We start from the raw sequence: 18,211 nt of genomic DNA, 5'->3' as shown, positions 1-18,211 counted from the left end.
CATCTTTTTTTTTTTTTATTTTTTTAATTATTTTTTTAATTTTTTTAATTTTTTTTAAATTTTTTTAAATTATTTTTTAATTCTTTTTTTTTAATTTTTAAAATTTTTTAAAATTTAATTTATTTTTTTTTACCCAAAAGGTAATTCCACAATCTTTTTTTTATTATTATTTTCATTTTTTTATATATATTTTTTAAATTATTTTTTAATTTTTTAAAATTTTTTTAAAATTTTTTTTTAATTTTTTAAATTTTTTTTAAATTTTTTTAAATTATTTTTTAATTCTTTTTTTTAATTTTTAAAATTTTTTAAAATTTAATTTATTTTTTTTTTACCCAAAAGGTAATTCCACAATCTTTTTTTTTATTATTTTTTTCATCTTTTTTTTTTATATTTTTTAAATTATTTTTTAATTTTTTTAAATTTTTTTAAAATTTTTTTTTAATTTTTTAATTTTTTTTTAAATTTTTTTAAATTATTTTTTAATTCTTTTTTTTTTAATTTTTAAAATTTTTTAAAATTTAATTTATTATTTTTTACCCAAAAGGTAATTCCACAATCTTTTTTTTTATTATTTTTTTCATCTTTTTTTTTTTTAATTTTTTTTAATTATTTTTTTAATTTTTTTAAATTTTTTTTTAATTTTTTTAAATTATTTTTTAATTCTTTTTTTTTAATTTTTAAAATTTTTTAAAATTTAATTTATTTTTTTTTTTACCCAAAAGGTAATTCCACAATCTTTTTTTTTATTATTTTTTTCATCTTTTTTTTTTAAATTTTTTTAAATTATTTTTTAATTTTTTAAAATTTTTTAAATTTTTTTTTTTAATTTTTAATATTTTTTTAAATTTAATTTTTTTTTCTAGCTAAATGTTAATTTTTAAGGCCACGGAAATGGGAGAATTTGCCTTTCCCCTCCTCATCAACACTTGTGCTGGTCCTTCTGATAATCCTGATCATGAACTTGCCCTGATGAGGAGGAAGCAAAAAGCAAATTCTTCCATTTCCGTGGCCTTAAAAATAAACATTCAGCTAGGAAAAAAAATTAAATTAAATTAAAAAAAATTTAAAAAAAATTTAAAAAATAATTAAAAAAATGAAAAAAATAATAAAATAAATATTGTGGAATTACCTTAATGAGGAGCAGAAAACACCTGGAGGAAACCACAGCAGGGGCAGGGAGGAGCTCCACATTGTCCTCATTAAGGTAATTCCACAATCTTTTTTTTATTATTTTTTCATATTTTTTATTATTTTTTTTATTTTTTTAATATATTTTTAAATTATTTTTTAATTTTTTTTTTAATTTTTAATATTTTTTTAAATTTAATTTTTTTTTCCTAGCTGAATGTTCATTTTTAAGGCCACGGAAATAGGAGAATTTGCTTTTTGCTTTAATTTAAATTTTTTTTTTCTGGCTGAATGTTCATTTTTAAAGCCACAGAAATAGAGGAATTTTCTTTTCCCCTCCTCATCAACAGGGCAAGTTCATGGTCAGGATTATCAAAAGGACCAGCACAAGTTTTGCCTTCAACTTTTTAAAAAAAACCACAGCACTGGGAATTCCTTGAAATCCTGGAAAGGACCAAATCAAACCCCAAAAGTTGGATTTTAGTGACCAAAACTTTGCCACAACAAATGACGGGAGAGATAAACAAACCCAGAGCCCCAGGAATGGCATCTCCAAAATTCCATCCTCAGGCACCTGTTGTTCGGTTAATTAAAAGCGTGGAAAGATGTTTTATTAATTTAAAGATAATTAAGAAAAAATAAAATAAAATAAAATGAAAATTAAAGTCAAATTGTGGTTGGTTCTCACCTCACCAAGCCCAGTGGTCACTACACTCAATATCAAGGAGTTTGATTTTGAAAAGAAATTTTGAAAAGAAAATAAGAGAAGTTTGGTGGATTTTGGTGCCTTCACATCACCAGCTTTGCTCAAAAAACCTCTGAAAAAAAACCCACCAAAATTCCCAAATGCACTTTCCACAGGGAATGGGAAAAGGAGGAAAAAAAAAACATCCCAAAACCTCTAAAAAAATCACCAAAATTCCCAAATGCACTTTCCACAGGGAATGTGAAAAGGAAAAAAAAAAATCCCAAATATTTCAGGGATTTGATCCTTGAGACACTTAAATGGGGAAAAGAATTTGAAGGTTAAATAATGGTACAAGTGATTAATGAAGAAAGCCCCATCTAGTGGAAGGAGACAATGAATTGAGCAGCAAAAAATATTTCAAAATGTGCACAAATCCACAAATATTCCACAATATTTTGTTCTCCTCCAAGTGCTCCGCAGAGCCAGGACACCTTTTGGCCCAAAGTGTTCTAAAATCCAAACAGCAGCAAGAAATTGGGTTGGGCATTAAATTTAAATTTATTTTTGGGGGAGGGATTGATTTAATTTAATTTCATTTGATTTAATTTAATATTTTAATCTGGGGGTTTTTTTGTTTGTTTTGGTTTGGTTTTTTGGGGGGTTTTTTTGGGTTTTTTTGTGGTTTTTTTGTTTTGTTTTGTTTTTGTTTATTTGGTTTGGTTTGGTTGGGGTTTTTTTTTGTTTTGTTTTGTTTTTTGTTTTTTTGTTTTTGTTTTTGTTTTTGTTTTGTTTTCCCTCTTTGGTCTTCAAAAAAAAAAAGCATCAAGAGGTTCATTCTCCAACACGTTTGGAGAATGAAAAAATCCTTTAATTATTTGTGTCATCCTGCATTATTTGTGTTCAATAAAAGGTGGGGAGAGACCCTTTATTTCAATTGTTCAAACCTGGGAAAACAATTTTGACAGGTAACTATTATTTCAGGCTTAAAAATCAAATTATATCCAGGAGTTGGGGGGTGATCAGAGGGCACCTCAACCTCTCCCATCCACCTGGAAAATTTCATCCTGCCCCCAGCAGAGAGGTTTAAATCTGAATTCCTAAGCTCAGCTGGTTTATGGGATGAGGCAGAGCCTGAAAATGGAACAAAAATTGATTTTTGTGGAAATGTTCCCACAAAAAAAAAAAAAAAAAAAAAAAAAAAAAAAAAAAAAAAAAAGGGGTGTCCAGAGAGGTTGTGGATTCCTCATCTCTGGAAATGTCCTGGGAGAGGCTTTGGAACCAAATAATCTTCAATATCCCTTCCAACCCAACCCTTTCCACGATTCCATGGGCAATTATTGAATTTTTCCTCTCAATAACCATCAATTCCTGGAAATAAGAGTGTTTATCCTGGGCAAAGACAGCTGGAATTTGTGTCTCCTGAGCCCCCTGGATGGGGCTGTGCCATCCCCTGAGCCACAGGGACCTGCAATTCCCCTCCTGCACAAAATCCCCCGGGAATGTGTGAAAATAAACTGCCCAAAATGCAATTCCTGGGTGAGAGTTCCTGATAAACTCCCCAAAATTGGATGATAATTCCTGATAAACTCCACCAAATGCAGTTTTTGGATGAGAATTCCTGATAAACTCCCCAAATGCAGTTCCAGGATGATAATTCCTGATGAACCCCCTAAATGCAATTCCTGATCAACTCCCCAAATGCAATTTTTGGATGAAAATTTCTGATCAACTCCCCAAATGCAGTCCCTGGATGATAATTCCTGATAAACTGCCCAAATGCAATTCCTGGAGGAGAATTCCTGATTAACTCCCCAAAATGCAATTTTTAGATGATAATTCCCGATAAACTCCCCAAATTGGATGATAATTCCTGATGAACTCCCCAAAATGCAATTCCTGGGTGAGAATTCCTGATCAACTCCCAAAATGCCATTTTTGGATGATAATTCCTGATCAACTCCCCCAAATTAGATAATAAATCCTGATAAACTCCACAAATTGTATGATAATTCCTGAGGAACTCCCCAAATGCAGTTCCTGGATGAGAATTCCTGGTGAACTCCCCAAACTGGATGATAATTCCTGATAAACTCCACCAAATGCAATTTTTGGATGAGAATTCCTGATTAACCCCCCAAAATGCAATTCCTGGAGGAGAATTCCTGATAAACTCCCCAAAATGCAATTCCTGGATGTTAATTCCTTATTAACTTTTCAAAATGCAACTCCTGGATGATAAATCCTGATAAATTCCCCAAATTGGATGATAATTCCTGATAAACTGCCCAAATGCAATTCCTGAATGAGAATTCCTGATCAACTCCCAAAATGCAATTTTTGGATGATAATTCCCGATAAACTCCCCAAATTGGATGATAATTCCTGATGAACTCCCCAAAATGCAATTCCTGGATGAGAATTCCTGATCAACTCCCCAAATTAGATAATAAATCCTGATAAACTGCCGAAATTGGATGATAATTCCTGATAAACTCCACCAAATGCAATTTTTGGATGAGAATTCCTGATTAACCCCCCCAAAATGCAATTCCTGGAGGAGAATTCCTGGTGAACTCCCCAAAATGCAATTCCTGGATGTTAATTCCTTATTAACTTTTCAAAATGCAATTCCTGGATGATAAATCCTGATAAATTCCCCAAATTGGATGATAATTCCTGATCAACTCCCCAAATGCAATTTTTGGATGAGAATTCCTGATGAACTCCCCAAAATGCAATTCCTGGATGAGAATTCCTGATAAACTCCCCAAATGCAGTTCCAGGATGAGAATTCCTGATGAACCCCCTAAATGCAATTCCTGATCAACTCCCAAAATGCAGTTCCTGGATGAGAATTCCTGATAAACTCCCCAAATGCAATTTTTGGATGAGAATTCCTGATGAACCCCCTAAATGCAATTCCTGATGAACTCCCAAAATGCAGTTCCTGGATGATAAATCCTGATAAACTCCTCAAATTGGATGATAATTCCTGATAAACTGCCCAAATGCAATTCCTGGGTGAGAATTCCTGATCAACTCCACCAAATGCAATTCTTAGATGATAATTTCTGATAAACTCCCCAAAATGCAATTCCTGGATGTTAATTCCTTATTAACTCTCCAAAATGCAACTCCTGGATGATAAATCCTGATGAATTCCCCAAATTGGATGATAATTCCTGATCAACTCCCCAAATGCAATTCCTGGATGAGAATTCCTGATCAGCTCCCAAAATGCAATTTTTGGATTATAATTTCTGATAAACTCCCCAAATGCAGTTCCAGGATGAGAATTCCTGATGAACCCCCAAAATGCAATTCCTGGATGAGAATTCCTGATTAACCCCCCCAAAATGCAATTCCTGGAGGAGAATTCCTGATAAACTCCCCAAATGCAATTCCTGGATGTTAATTCCTTATTAACTCTCCAAAATGCAACTCCTGGATGATAAATCCTGATAAACTCCCCAAATTGGATGAGAATTCCTGATCAACTCCCCAAATGCAGTCCCTGGATGAGAATTTCTGATAAAGTCCCCAAATTAGATAATAAATCCTGATAAACTGCCCAAATTGGATGATAATTCCTGATAAACTCCCAAAATGCAATTCCTGGAGGAGAATTCCTGATCAACTCCCAAAATGCAATTTTTGGATGATAATTCCTGATAAACTCCCCAAATTGGATGATAATTCCTGAGGAACTCCCCAAAATGCAATTCCTGGGTGAGAATTCCTGATCAACTCCCAAAATGCCATTTTTGGATGATAATTTCTGATCAGCTCCCCAAATGCAATTCCCGAATGATAATTCCTGATCAACTCCCCCAAATTAGATAATAAATCCTGATAAACTCCACAAATTGTATGATAATTCCTGAGGAACTCCCCAAAATGCAATTCCTGAACACCTCCCCAGATGCAATTTTTAGATTATAATTCCTGCTAAACTCCCAAAATGCAGTTCCAGGATGAGAATTCCTGATATATTTGTTCATCAAGAAGAAAAGCCAGCCCTGGCTTTGCTATTTCAGAGAGAACACGGGGGCCTGAGGAGACAACTGGCAGTGAAGAGCAAAACAAAAAGATGAAGAGGCAAAGCAAGCAAATAACAAAAGAAAATTGCCAACTTTTCAAAATCAAATTTGAAAGCAAGGAGAAAAAAAAAAAAAACAGCAACAAGGCAACGAAAAACTGGCAAATAGAACGTTGTGAAATTGTAAATATTCAAGAGTTTTGCTGGAGAATTCCTAATTCATGGAATGGTTTGGGTTGGAAGGGAAATTAAAACTCATCCAGTGTCATGGCAGGGACACCTCCCACTGTCCCCAAATATCCAACCTGGCCTTGGGCACTGCCACAGTAAATAAATGTGCAGCTCAATAAAATAAAGGGGATTAAATTGTTAAAATGTGAGGAGAGAGGTGTTAAACATTCCTGTGTTACAGGTGGATTTAACAGAGGGAATCCCCCACATCCCAAAACCAGGGAGAAGGAAAAGTCCTGGTGCTCCATCAACCCTCAGCAGGCTGAGCTCCACCACCTTTGCTCCAGAGACCAAAAATAAGAAGGGAAAACAACATTGAAGGGGGGCTAAAACCCACTAAAAACTCAAATTCCAACCTCAGTTTCCTCCTCCAATCCCCCAATCTCACCTCCTGCAGCTTCATGGATTCCTCATCTGCAAATCCTTGGAGCCACCACCTTCCTAAAGCAACGTGTGAATCCTATTTTTATTTATTTATTTTATATATATATATATATATATATATATATATATATATAAAATTTTTTTGGTGGTTTTTTTTTTTGGTGGTTTTTTTGGTGGTTTTTTTGGTTGGTTTTTTTTGGGGGGGGGTTTTTTGGGTTTTTTTTTGTTTGGTTTTGTTTTTTGTTTTTTGGGGTTTTTTTTGTTGTTTTTGTATTTGTTTTTGTTTTTGGTTTTGGTTTTTTTGGGGTTTTTTTTTGTTTTATTTCTGGTTGTTTTGGAGCTGCCTTTGGCTCATCCCTTTGCAGTCCAAATCCATCCCGAAGCCCAAGTCTGGCCCCCCAAAAAAACAAAAAACAACCCAGCACTGCCCTGAGCCAAGGAAAGGCACCAGGGTGGGATTGAGGCAGAGCCAGAGCAAACAGGGAAATCACAAAAAAAAATGCCACTATCACTTTACAACCAGTTGTAAAGTTGTCGGGGAAAGCTCTGCAGGCTTGGAGCTACAAAAACACAACTGAAAACCAACACAAAACTGACCCTAATCAGAATAAAATACACAAACAGCTCTGGGACCAAAAAAAAAAATTTAAAAAATAAATAAACCACCAAGCACCTTAAAAGCAATTTAAATGCAGCTCGTTAGTAACGAGCAGTTGTGAGTAAAAAAAAGAATATTTGGCACAAATGTGTTGCCCCAGCAGGAGGGGAAGGTTGGGAATTTTTATTTAAATATATTTTTCCCCTGGTTTTTCAAAGCCAGGGCAAGTCAGGCTCGAAGTCTCACCTGAATTCTAAATTTCCATTCCTGGAACTTGGTGTTTTGTCATGTTTTATTGAGCCACAAAATGAATTGTTACAATTCATCTGAAATATTTTAAAACTGAAATATTCCTGTCCCACCGTGAACAAAATAAATGTCAATGAGTGGCTAATTCAGTTTACTGATCACTAAATCAGGGATTGAAAAGTTGGATTCTTTAGCTGAATCCACACAACTCCCAAAACTCAATTTTCCTAATGACCTACAGGTCAATATTAGGTCCTCCAAAAGAAATTTAAAACAAAAGGAGGAGGATGCCCAAAGAGATGCATTTAAGAGAAAAATCTAAATTTTAACACCCCCTCAATGAGCAGGGAATAATTCCATTTTTTGTTCAGGAGAATAAAACTGCTCCTGCCAGTGACAGCTGAGAGTCACAATCCCCCCATGGAAAGCTTGGAAAAATCTGTTTTACACAGAAATTGCCAGAAAATTCCCTTTTTTTTCTGCAAAGTCTCTTGGATATTGTTAAGTTTGTAAAATTCACTTTATATCCACAATATCCCAGATGATGCAGGAGGGGAAAAAAAAGCCTTTTTTGAAGGACAAACCGTCCCTCCTGCTGATTGATGAGTTTGTATTTTTTACCTGAATTCTTTCCCTTGTCTCTAAAATCAGCACCAAAACCTGCTCAAAGCTTTGCCCTGAAAATCATGGAATGGTCTGGGGTGGGAGGGAAGTTAAAGATTATTCCATGGGCAGAGAACTTTCCACCAGCCCAGCTTAGTCCAAGCCCCATTAATTCCATTTAATTCCATTATTTAACCCCCAATTAATTCCATGAATTTTTATATCATTGTAGTAGATTCATTTTCATATCATTTTCATATAATTTTCATATAATTTCATATAATTTTCATATTATTTAATATAATTTAATATAATTTTCATATAATTTTCATATAATTTTCATATAATTTCATATAATTTTCATATTATTTAATATAATTTAATATAATTTTCATATAGTTTTCATATAATTTTAATACATTTTTCATACAATTTTCATATAATTTTCATATATTTTTCATATAATTTTCATATAATTTTCATATATTTTTCATATATTTTTCATATATTTTTCATATAATTTCATATAATTTTCATATATTTTTCATATAATTTCATATAGTTTTCATATAATTTTCATATATTTTTCATATAATTTTCATATATTTTTCATATAATTTCATATAATTTTCATATAATTTCATATAATTTTCATATAGTTTTCATATAATTTTCATATAATTTTCATATAATTTTCATATAATTTTCATATAATTTTCATATCGTTTTCATATAAATTTCATATTGTTTTCATATAAATTTCATATAATTTTCATATAATTTTCATATAATTTCATATAATTTTCATATAATTTCATATAATTTTCATATAGTTTTCATATAATTTTCATATAATTTTCATATAGTTTTCATATAATTTTCATATAGTTTTCATATAATTTCATATAATTTTCATATAGTTTTCATATAGTTTTCATATATTTTTCATATAATTTTCATATAATTTCATATAATTTTCATATAGTTTTCATATATTTTTCATATAATTTTCATATATTTTTCATATAATTTCCATATAATTTTCATATAATTTTCATATAATTTTCATATAATTTCATATAATTTTCATATAAATTTCATATAAGTTTCATATAGTTTTCATATAATTTTCATATAATTTCATATAATTTTCATATAAATTTCATATAGTTTTCATATAGTTTTCATATAATTTTCATATATTTTTCATATAATTTTCATATAATTTTCATATAGTTTTCATATAATTTTCATATCGTTTTCATATAGTTTTCATATAGTTTTCATATAATTTTCATATAATTTTAATATATTTTCATATAATTTTCATATAATTCACTGACTGGGAGATACAAGGAAATAATGGATTGAGTGTCTACCCCAAATCTCTAACTAACCACATGTTCTAGGAAAATAAATCAGTTAAAGATCTAAGAGTCAGAAAAAAAAAATAAAATAAAATAAAATAAAATAAAATAAAATAAAATAAAATAAAATAACCCCTTGAATAATAGTAAAACCTCAAACAAGTAAAAAAATGAAAAGCTTTGGAGGATTCAAGATGCTCCCCCCAGATATTAATTTGAATTCTCACAGAAGCCTCTTGAATTAATTCAGAATAAGGCAAGACTAAGGAAAGGTGAAATAATCTGGATTATCCACATCAACCTCCTCCAAAAGGAGAATTAGAAACTGGCTGGGAGGGAGAAAAGATTCCAGCATTTCATGGGAAATCCAGGAGCTTAGGGAGGAAAAATTATTTTCTTTTTAACTTTGCCCCGTTGAAGAAAAAAAAAAAAAAATTAAAAGGTTATTTTTTTACAGCTGCTGTGAAGTAGATCTGGCTGATTTGATAAGGCGGCTCAGAAACTGATGGATAATGAAATATTTCCTGAATGTTTTATTTTCTAATATAAATTACTGGAGGCTCCACCAGGAATCCCCCCCCTGCCTCGTCCATGGAGCTGCAGAACCCACAGGAAAATCTGCAGGAATAAAATCCTCTGGAATTCCCAGGTGGAATAAAATCCTCCGGAATTCCCAAGTGGAATAAAATCCTCTGGAATTCCCAGGTGGAATAAAATCCTCCGGAATTCCCAAGTGGAATAAAATCCTCCGGAATTCCCAGGTGGAATAAAATCCTCTGGAATTCCCAGGTGGAATAAAATCCTCTGGAATTCCCAGGTGGAATCACTGCCACTGCAGGATCCTGTGGTCTGAAATTTGAGATCCCCAAAGAAAGGCACAAAAACCATTTCCTGCAGCACCAACCCCAGGGACACCTGGGGGAGGTTCCTGTCCCCTCCAAGGACACAGATCCAAGGGCAGGAAGAGGAACTGAGAAATATTTGGGGATATCTGACCTGGGAGGAGGAGGAGGAGGAGGTTTTGATCTGATGTTCCTGCTTTGAAGGTTGGTATTACTGGTTATTAAAACCTTGTTTTACTCAGCACGTAAAAAGACACCTGTCCTGGGGGCTCTGCAGACAGGAGGGGTTTGCTCAGAGATCCCTGGGACAAGGATTTGGAAATGAGGGGGGAGAGCTGGAGCTGCCCCAGCTCAGAGTGGGGATCAGGAAAGGGTTTGGGGTCAGGAAAGGGTTTGGGATAGAGAAAGGGATCGGGATCAAGAAAGGGATTAGGATAAAGAAAGGGATTAGGATAAAGAAAAGGATTGGGATTGTTCCCTGTGCCCCCCCAGGTGAGGCCCCACCTGCAGAGCTGCCCCAGCCCTGGGGCCCAGCCCAGGGAGGACGTGGAGCTGCAGGAGAGAGCCCAGAGGAGGCTCCAGGATGAGCAGAGGGATGGAGCAGCTCTGCTGGGAGGAAAGGCTGGCACAGCTGGGATTGTTCAGCCTGGACAGGAGAAGCTTTGGGCTGAGCTCAGGGTGGCCTTGCAGGGCCTGAAGGAGCCCCAGGAAACCTGGAGAGAGACAATTCCCAAGGGCCAAAGGGACAGGACACAGGGAATGGCTTCACACTGAGAAATGACAGGTTTAGATCAGATATTAGGAAAAATTTCCTCCCTGGGGGGGTGGGCAGGCCCTGGGATGGAATTCCCAGATTTGCTGTGGCTGCCCCTGGATCCCTGGCAGTGCCCAAGGCCAGGTTGGACATTGGGGACAGTGGGAGGTGTCCCTGCCATGGCAGGGGTGACACTGGATGGGATTTAAGGTCCCTCCAAACCCAAACCAGTCCCTGACTCCACTTCAGGCACTGCCATCATGCCCAGGCCTGTTTTACTCTCTTTCTCCATATATATATATATATATATATTTATTTTTTTCTTTTCAAACCATGGCTTGACCCTGGCAGTTTTGCAATGCAGGATGAAATCCTGTTGCCTGCCCATGGGAGCTGAGAAATTCTTGTCTCGAGACAGAATTAGTGATTACCTCATCCTGCTGTCGGAGCAGAAGCATTTTATAAACATTAAAGCCTTTTCCAAGGGCAGAACAAGGAGCTGGTGTTTCTCTCCTTGTGCCAGTGGGGAGCTGAGGCAGAGGGATGAAATCCCACTGATTTTGGGTGCTGAAGTGGAGAGATTGGATCAGAGTTTTTGCCTTGGGTGGCAGCACTTCTAAAATCAGGTTTTGGGTTTTTCAAGAGAAGACAGGAAGCAAAATCTGCAGAACTTTGGAGAAGAGATAAAGAGAGGCCATTCCTCCAGGGGATCTGTGCCAGGGCCTCAGCACCTTCCTGGGGGAGGAATTCCTCCCCAGTCCCCCCTCTAACCCCCCTTGTCACCCTAATCCTCAGCCTTCTGATGATTGTTTACATATTTTCCTTTGGAGTCTCTCAAAACAGTGTAGATTGTTTTCATTCCTCTCAGTGATGGACTTCTGTATGGACCACTGGAGTCAGAGATGTGTTCCTCTCATTGACCAATCCTTGACCAAATCCCAAATCCTTTATAAACCCTAAATCATAATAAACTGCTTTTTTTTTTTTTTTTTCCTGCTTCTACCTGACAGGTGAGTGTGGTTCTTTTCGTGTCCCTGGCAGTGGGAACCCACTCCTCATGTCTTGGAGAAAATCCCCTTTTCCTTAAGGTTCTGAAAGGGCTCTGAGCTCTCCCTGAAGTTTCTCCTCCCCAGGCTGATGGAACAGGAGAGTGATGGACATTCCCCCTTCCCCTGGCAGCTCTCACCATTCATTCCCCTTTGGCAGGAGCACCACGAAGAAGGAATAAAACTGGGATCACCCCTGGAGAGTTGATCCAAGGAGGATTTTGCAGCTCTGGAGTCCCCAGAGCTCCTCAAGGAAGGGCAGGGTTGGCCAAACTCCTGCTCCAGGCAGAGGCATCGCTGCAGGATCTGCAGGATCTCGTTAATTGTGATTGGAATTCGGCAGCCCCAGCAGTGGGAGTTGCTTAGCAACATCTCCCAGGCCTTGGGAGAGGCAGGAGCCATTTCAGAGGTGGCCTGGAGGAGCAAAACCACCCTGGGCAGGGGATGGAGGCTACAGCAGCTCCCTCTGCACTGGGGGGCAGCCCAGGGTGTATTTCCATTTATTGTGTTCTCATAAACACAAGGGTACCCTAAACATCCTTACCCAGTGTGCATCCTTATTTATTGTGTTCCCATAAAACACAGGGTAGCCTAAACATCCTTACCCAGTGTGCATCCCCATAAAACACAGGTGTACCCTAAACATCCTTACCCAGTGTGTATCCCCATCTATTGTGTTCCTATAAACACAGGGGTACCCCAAACATCCTTACCCAGTGTGCATCCCCATCTATTGTGTTCCTATAAACACAGGGGTACCCCAAACATCCTTACCCAGTGTGCATCCCCATCTATTGTGTTCCCATAAAACACAAACATCCTTACCCAGTGTGCATCCCCATTTATTGTGTTCCCATAAAACACAGGGGTACCCTAAACATCCTTAAGTGAGGGGCTGGGAGAGCTGGAGGAGAGAGAGGAGAAGCTCCAGGGAGAGCTCAGAGCCCCTGGCAGGGCCCAAAGGGGCTCCAGGAGAGCTGGAGAGGGACTGGGGACAAGGGATGGAGGGACAGGACACAGGGAATGGATTCCCATTGAAATGGGGGAAATTTAGGTGGGATATGGGGAAGAAATTGTTCCTTTTGAAGGTGATGAGGCCCTGGCACAGAATTCCCCCAGAGCAGCTGTGGCTGCCCCTGGATCCCTGCCCCAGGTTGGAGCAGCCTGGGACAGTGGGAGGTGTCCCTGCTCATGGCAGGAGATGGAACAAGATGAGCCTTAAAATCTCTCTCAACTCAAACCATTCCACGGTTCTGGACTTTTATCAAACCCCAAAACTGTGTCAGAAACACCAGCAAATCTTACAGGGGCACCAAAACTTGATAATGAACATTGGAGGAAAGGAACCAGTCCTGCCAAGCAGCAGATGAAGCTCAGCTTTTATCAGGAAACAGCCTAAAAATAGTTATTTAAAAAATAATAATATTGTTTATGTCGGGGAAAGCTCTGCAGGCTTGGGGCTACAAAAACACAACTAAAAACCAACACAAAACTGACCCTAATCAGAATAAAACACACAAAACACTCCGAGCAGGACACACACACACAACCCCAACAACCTCCCAGCTCCCAAAAATCACCAGAGAAGCCCAAAACGTCATTCCTGATGTCCATTTTTCCAGGAGCACCACTGGAAGGATTTAATTTAATTTAATTTAATTTAATTTAATTTAATTTAATTTAATTTAATTAATTTAATTTAATGCAAAGGCATCACCACGTTACCCTCCTCTCTTGTGGCGCTCCTTGTGCTTGGAGATTTTGTAAGGCAGGGACCTTTCCCCCAGGTTTTCCAGGTTCCTCACGACGGCTCCTCTCTCCATCAGAGCCTCGACGGTGCGTTTGAGCACGGCAGCTGTCTCAGGCTTGAGAAAAAAAAAAAGAAAGAAAGAAAAATGAGAAATTCACAAAAAAACTGGTTATTTTATATGGTGGGAAGGAAACCTTGCACAGCTCTCATTTGGAGAGCTGGTGCTGCAACACAAGGAGAAAAAGTGGAAGCATTAAGAGTTTTAGGAGCAGGAAATTCCTTAGGAAAATATCCTGTGATTTCCAAGTCCATGGATTTGACTCACCTGGAATCGTTTGGTCTGAGCCTGGCACAAGCCAATATTCCTAGCAAAGGAAAAATGATGGATTTGGAACAGTTTTGGAGTCCTTGCACCGTTGGTGTTTATTCATATTTAAAGTGAAGAGTGTGGGGAAAACACGGATCCATGGCTTGACATGGAGACAATAATCAGCACCAGGTTAATTTATATATATATATATATATATATGTTTATTTACAGTAACACTTAGAGAACCATGGGATATCCTGGGCTGGAAGGGATCCACAGGGATCACTGATCCAGCTCCTGGCCCTGCACACACCCCAACAATCCCATTGTGTCCCTGGGAGGTTTTCCAAAGGCTCCTGGAGCTCTGGGGCTGTTCCCATTCCACAACCTCATTTCAGGGAGTTGTGGAGAGCAGTGAGATCCTCCCTGACAAACCCTTCGTAACCTCCGTGAAGATTTGAATTAAATTAAATTAAATATTGCTGGGTAAACTCCCTGCCCTCCATCCCTCAGCCCCCAAAATGACACAGAAGGTTTTTGTCTCTTTTCCACATGCCCAGGGATCAGCACATTCCCTGAGACCAACATGAGGTGCAGTTTCTGAACACAACGAAGCCAAAGATTTGAGCCCCGTGTATTTAAAAACAAAACCGAGAGGGGAAAGAACAAGAAAAGAAAGCCACAGATTTCTACATGCAGGATTGTAAAATTTGCAAGCTTCCCCACTTGTGGCCGTGCTCTGAAAACATCAACTAATTGTTGGGTTGGAGAGCTTGTCACTAGAATCCCTCTCATTCTCCCTCTCCCAAAATTGCCATGGTTTGTCCTGGCTTGCCTGGAGCCATCACCCAAACTAAAAATAAGCTGAACTCTGCTAACCAAGAGATCCACAGACACAGGTTCTTTGGTTTGCCTCAGAGCCAGCCCACTTGGGGACAGAGGAAATGGGCTTGCCTGGCTCCCAACTCATGAGCCACAACATTTTTTCCTGAACAGTCCAGCTCTAATTCCAGTCCCAGAGCCCAGCACTAATTCCAGTCCCACTGAATTAGCCCAGCACTAATTCCATTCCCCCAGCCCAGCTCTAATTCCAGTCCCAGAGCCCAGCACTAATTCCAGTCCCCCAGCCCAGCTCTAATTCCAGTCCCAATGGGGAGGGAAGAGGAGACAATGGGAGAAGGAAGAGCTCACAAGAGCACGGACAGCCTGGTTTGGAATTCCAGCTCTGGACACCCCCATGGGACACCAGAGCCATTCCCAGCTGCTCTCAGCCCTGGGGAGCTCTGGCAGTGACCTTGGGCCACGTCAGGGGGTCACAGTCGTCACCTTGTTCTAGAAAGGTCCAGAATCCTGGGATGGGCCCACAGAGCTCACCTGGGATCAGCCCAGGGCTCAGGGGTTGTGGAGATTCTGGGATTTCCCCAGGGAGAGACCCCAGAGCCTCTCTGGACAATCTGCTCAGGGCTGGGCAGGATTTCAGGGGAATTGCTGGGCTCAGGCCCTGCCCGGGGCTCTGGGGCCAGTGCTGGGCCTGGGGCAGAGCCTGGGGCTGCTCTGCCCTCCCTGACACAGGGACAGACATGGGGACACGGGGACAGACATGGGGACACGGGGACACAGGGACAGACATGGGGACACAGGGACAGACACGGGGACACAGGGACAGACATGGGGACACCAGGGACAGACACAGGGACAGACACGGGGACACCAAGGACACCAGGGACACAAAGGGACACCCAGGGCTGAGGACCTCCGGAAGAAGGAACCAAAGGACTTTTGTCTACAGACCCAAATTCCCCTCTCCCCCACCTCCACAGTATTTTCAGGATGCCCAGAAGAAACCTGGTAACTCCACAGTTCCCACCAAGTCCAGCATAGCCCCAGGTGTGTCACAGCAGCCACAGGTGAGAAATGTGTCCCCACCTCAAAACCTGTGTCCAGCTGTGGCTCCTGCAGGAGAGCCCTGGAGGGGCTGGAGCGTGTCCAGGGCTGGGGAAGGGTCTGGAGCCCCAGGAGGGGCTGAGGGAGCTGGGGAAGGGTCTGGAGCCCCAGGAGGGGCTGAGGGAGCTGGGGAAGGGTCTGGAGCCCCAGGAGGGGCTGAGGGAGCTGGGAAGGGGCTGAGCCTGGAGAAAAGGAGGCTCAGGGGGGACCTTGTGGCTCTGCACAAGTCCCTGCCAGGAGGGGACAGCCGGGGGGGTCGGGCTCTGCTCCCAGGGAACAGGGACAGGAGGAGAGGGAACGGCCTCAGGCTGGGCCAGGGGAGGCTCAGCTTGGCCAGCAGCAGGAATTTCCCCATGGAAAGGGGGCTCAGGCCTTGGCAGGGGCTGCCCAGGGAGCTTTGGAGTGCCCATCCCTGGAGGTGGCCCAGAAATGTGGGGTTGTGGCCCCTGAGGATGAGGTTTAAAGGTGAGCACACCATTGGTGCTGGTCCATGGTTGAACTGGATCATGTTAAAACTCTTCTCTAACCCCAGCAATTCTGTGATTGTGGCCTCTCCCCCTCTCCTCAGCCGTGTCTCAGCTCAGCACAATCTCACCCAGGAGCAGGAAGCTGCTCCAAGCACATCTGGAGGTGCCCCATCAGTTCCCCCCAGGATTAAATCCACAAATACCCCCAAAGAACCATCAAAGCAACACCAACCACCTGGTCCTGAGGGGATGCTGTTTATCAGAGGGAATAAAAATGTTCCAGTGAGTTTTATCAGTCCCGCAGGACTCACCTGGCAAGCAGCAAGGGTATAAAGAAAGGGAAACTGAGAAAAAAATAGGGATTTTCTGGTGGCAAAGAGGCTTCAGGCATGATCATCACCCATGGAGATTAAATGACACCTTGCAGACAAACCAAAGGTGGAAATAAAACCTTCAGAGGGCTGCTGCCTCCTAAAAAATGAGGAGCCACCCACCTGGAACCAGAGCTGTGTGCAAGGACTTGGCCCTACTGCTCCTTTTTCCATCTCATTTCCCCCAAAAGTCCAAGGGATAGAAAATCCAGCAGTGGCTACGAAAAAAAAGCTTTGTCAACCACCAAAACCTCCTCCAAGAAGAGTCTTTGGAGAAAGAAAACACCAAATCCTCAGTAGTTTTTAGGGCTAAGGACAGTTCTCAAGTTCTTCTGGCCACTTGCTCAGTCCAACAGGAAGCATTTAAAGTCAGTGGGCACATCCCAAATTATAAACAGGAATAACTCCTTCCCAATTGCTTGATTATCCCGTCAGTGTAGTAACAGCAGGATAAAATTATGTCTTTTTTTGGGTTGCTCAGCAGTTACAAAAGGTTGGCCTGGGATTATTTACTGAGGTGGAAATCAAAGAAGACAACAAATCCATGTTTAGAAGGGAGCTGCAATTCCAAGCAGCAAAACGAAGGGGGAAAACAATTTACTTGCTGTCACTTATTACTTAATAAAACATTAGAAATCATTAGTGAAAATGATTAAAAACTCTGCAAATTGCTGTAAAAGCACCAACAACCCAGAGCAGCAGCCTCAGGTCGGGTACAACCACTCAGGGCAGATCAAAATCCAGATAAATGCAGAATTCCAAGGAAAGAGAGGATGGGGGACAGTTCTGAATGTCAGGGGAGAATGGGCTGAGCTGGGCCAGGCTGGAAATGGAGAAATGGAAATGAGAGGACTCTGAACACCTGCCTGGAGGTTCAGGGGTGGGGAGGGACCTAAAATCCCCTCCAGTGTCACCCCTGCCATGGCAGGGACACCTCCCACTGTCCCCAGTGTCCAACCTGGCCTTGGGCACTGCCAGGGATCCAGGGGCAGCCACAGCAAATCTGGGAATTCCATCCCAGGGAACAATTCCTGCCCAATCTCCCATCAAATCCTACTCTGAAGCCATTCCCTGTGTCCTGTCCCTCCATCCCTTGTCCCCAGTCCCTCTCCAGCTCTCCTGGAGCCCCTTGAGGTGCTCTGAGCTCTCCCTGGAGCTTCTCCTCTCCAGGGGAGCACCCCCAGCTCTCCCAGCCCTGGAACAGCTCCGTGGCCTCCTCTGGACTCATTCCAACATTTCCACACCTTTATTCTCTTGGAGCCCCAGATCTGGATCAATTTAGGGACAGGTGGATGAAGGGACAGAGGTTTCTGTAACTACAACAGAACAATTTTCCCAAGACAGATTAAAGGACAAATGGGAAACCCCAGGGGCTCCTGACCATGACAACCTTTCCCTGTTCCCATCCCACACTGAGTGAACACAAAATATTCAGGA

At 40.2% G+C, this 18,211-nt stretch overlaps 1 protein-coding gene across 2 annotated transcripts in view; it reads right to left on the bottom strand.

The window, feature by feature from the left end:
* The window catches only part of MRPS6 (mitochondrial ribosomal protein S6), a 54,811-nt gene that overhangs the window by 10,710 nt on the left and 25,890 nt on the right, over positions 1-18,211 (bottom strand). For both annotated transcript variants that reach the window (XM_083884390.1, XM_083884391.1), the window contains exon 2: positions 13,658-13,797. In XM_083884390.1, coding sequence (XP_083740516.1) covers positions 13,658-13,797 — 140 coding nt within the window. The remainder of the gene's footprint in view (positions 1-13,657; positions 13,798-18,211) is intronic.

Source organism: Zosterops lateralis (assembly GCF_965231275.1).
Source record: "Zosterops lateralis genome assembly, chromosome: 2".
In the NCBI taxonomy this organism is placed as follows: domain Eukaryota; kingdom Metazoa; phylum Chordata; class Aves; order Passeriformes; family Zosteropidae; genus Zosterops; species Zosterops lateralis.
This window is presented reverse-complemented; position numbering and strand designations above follow the sequence as displayed.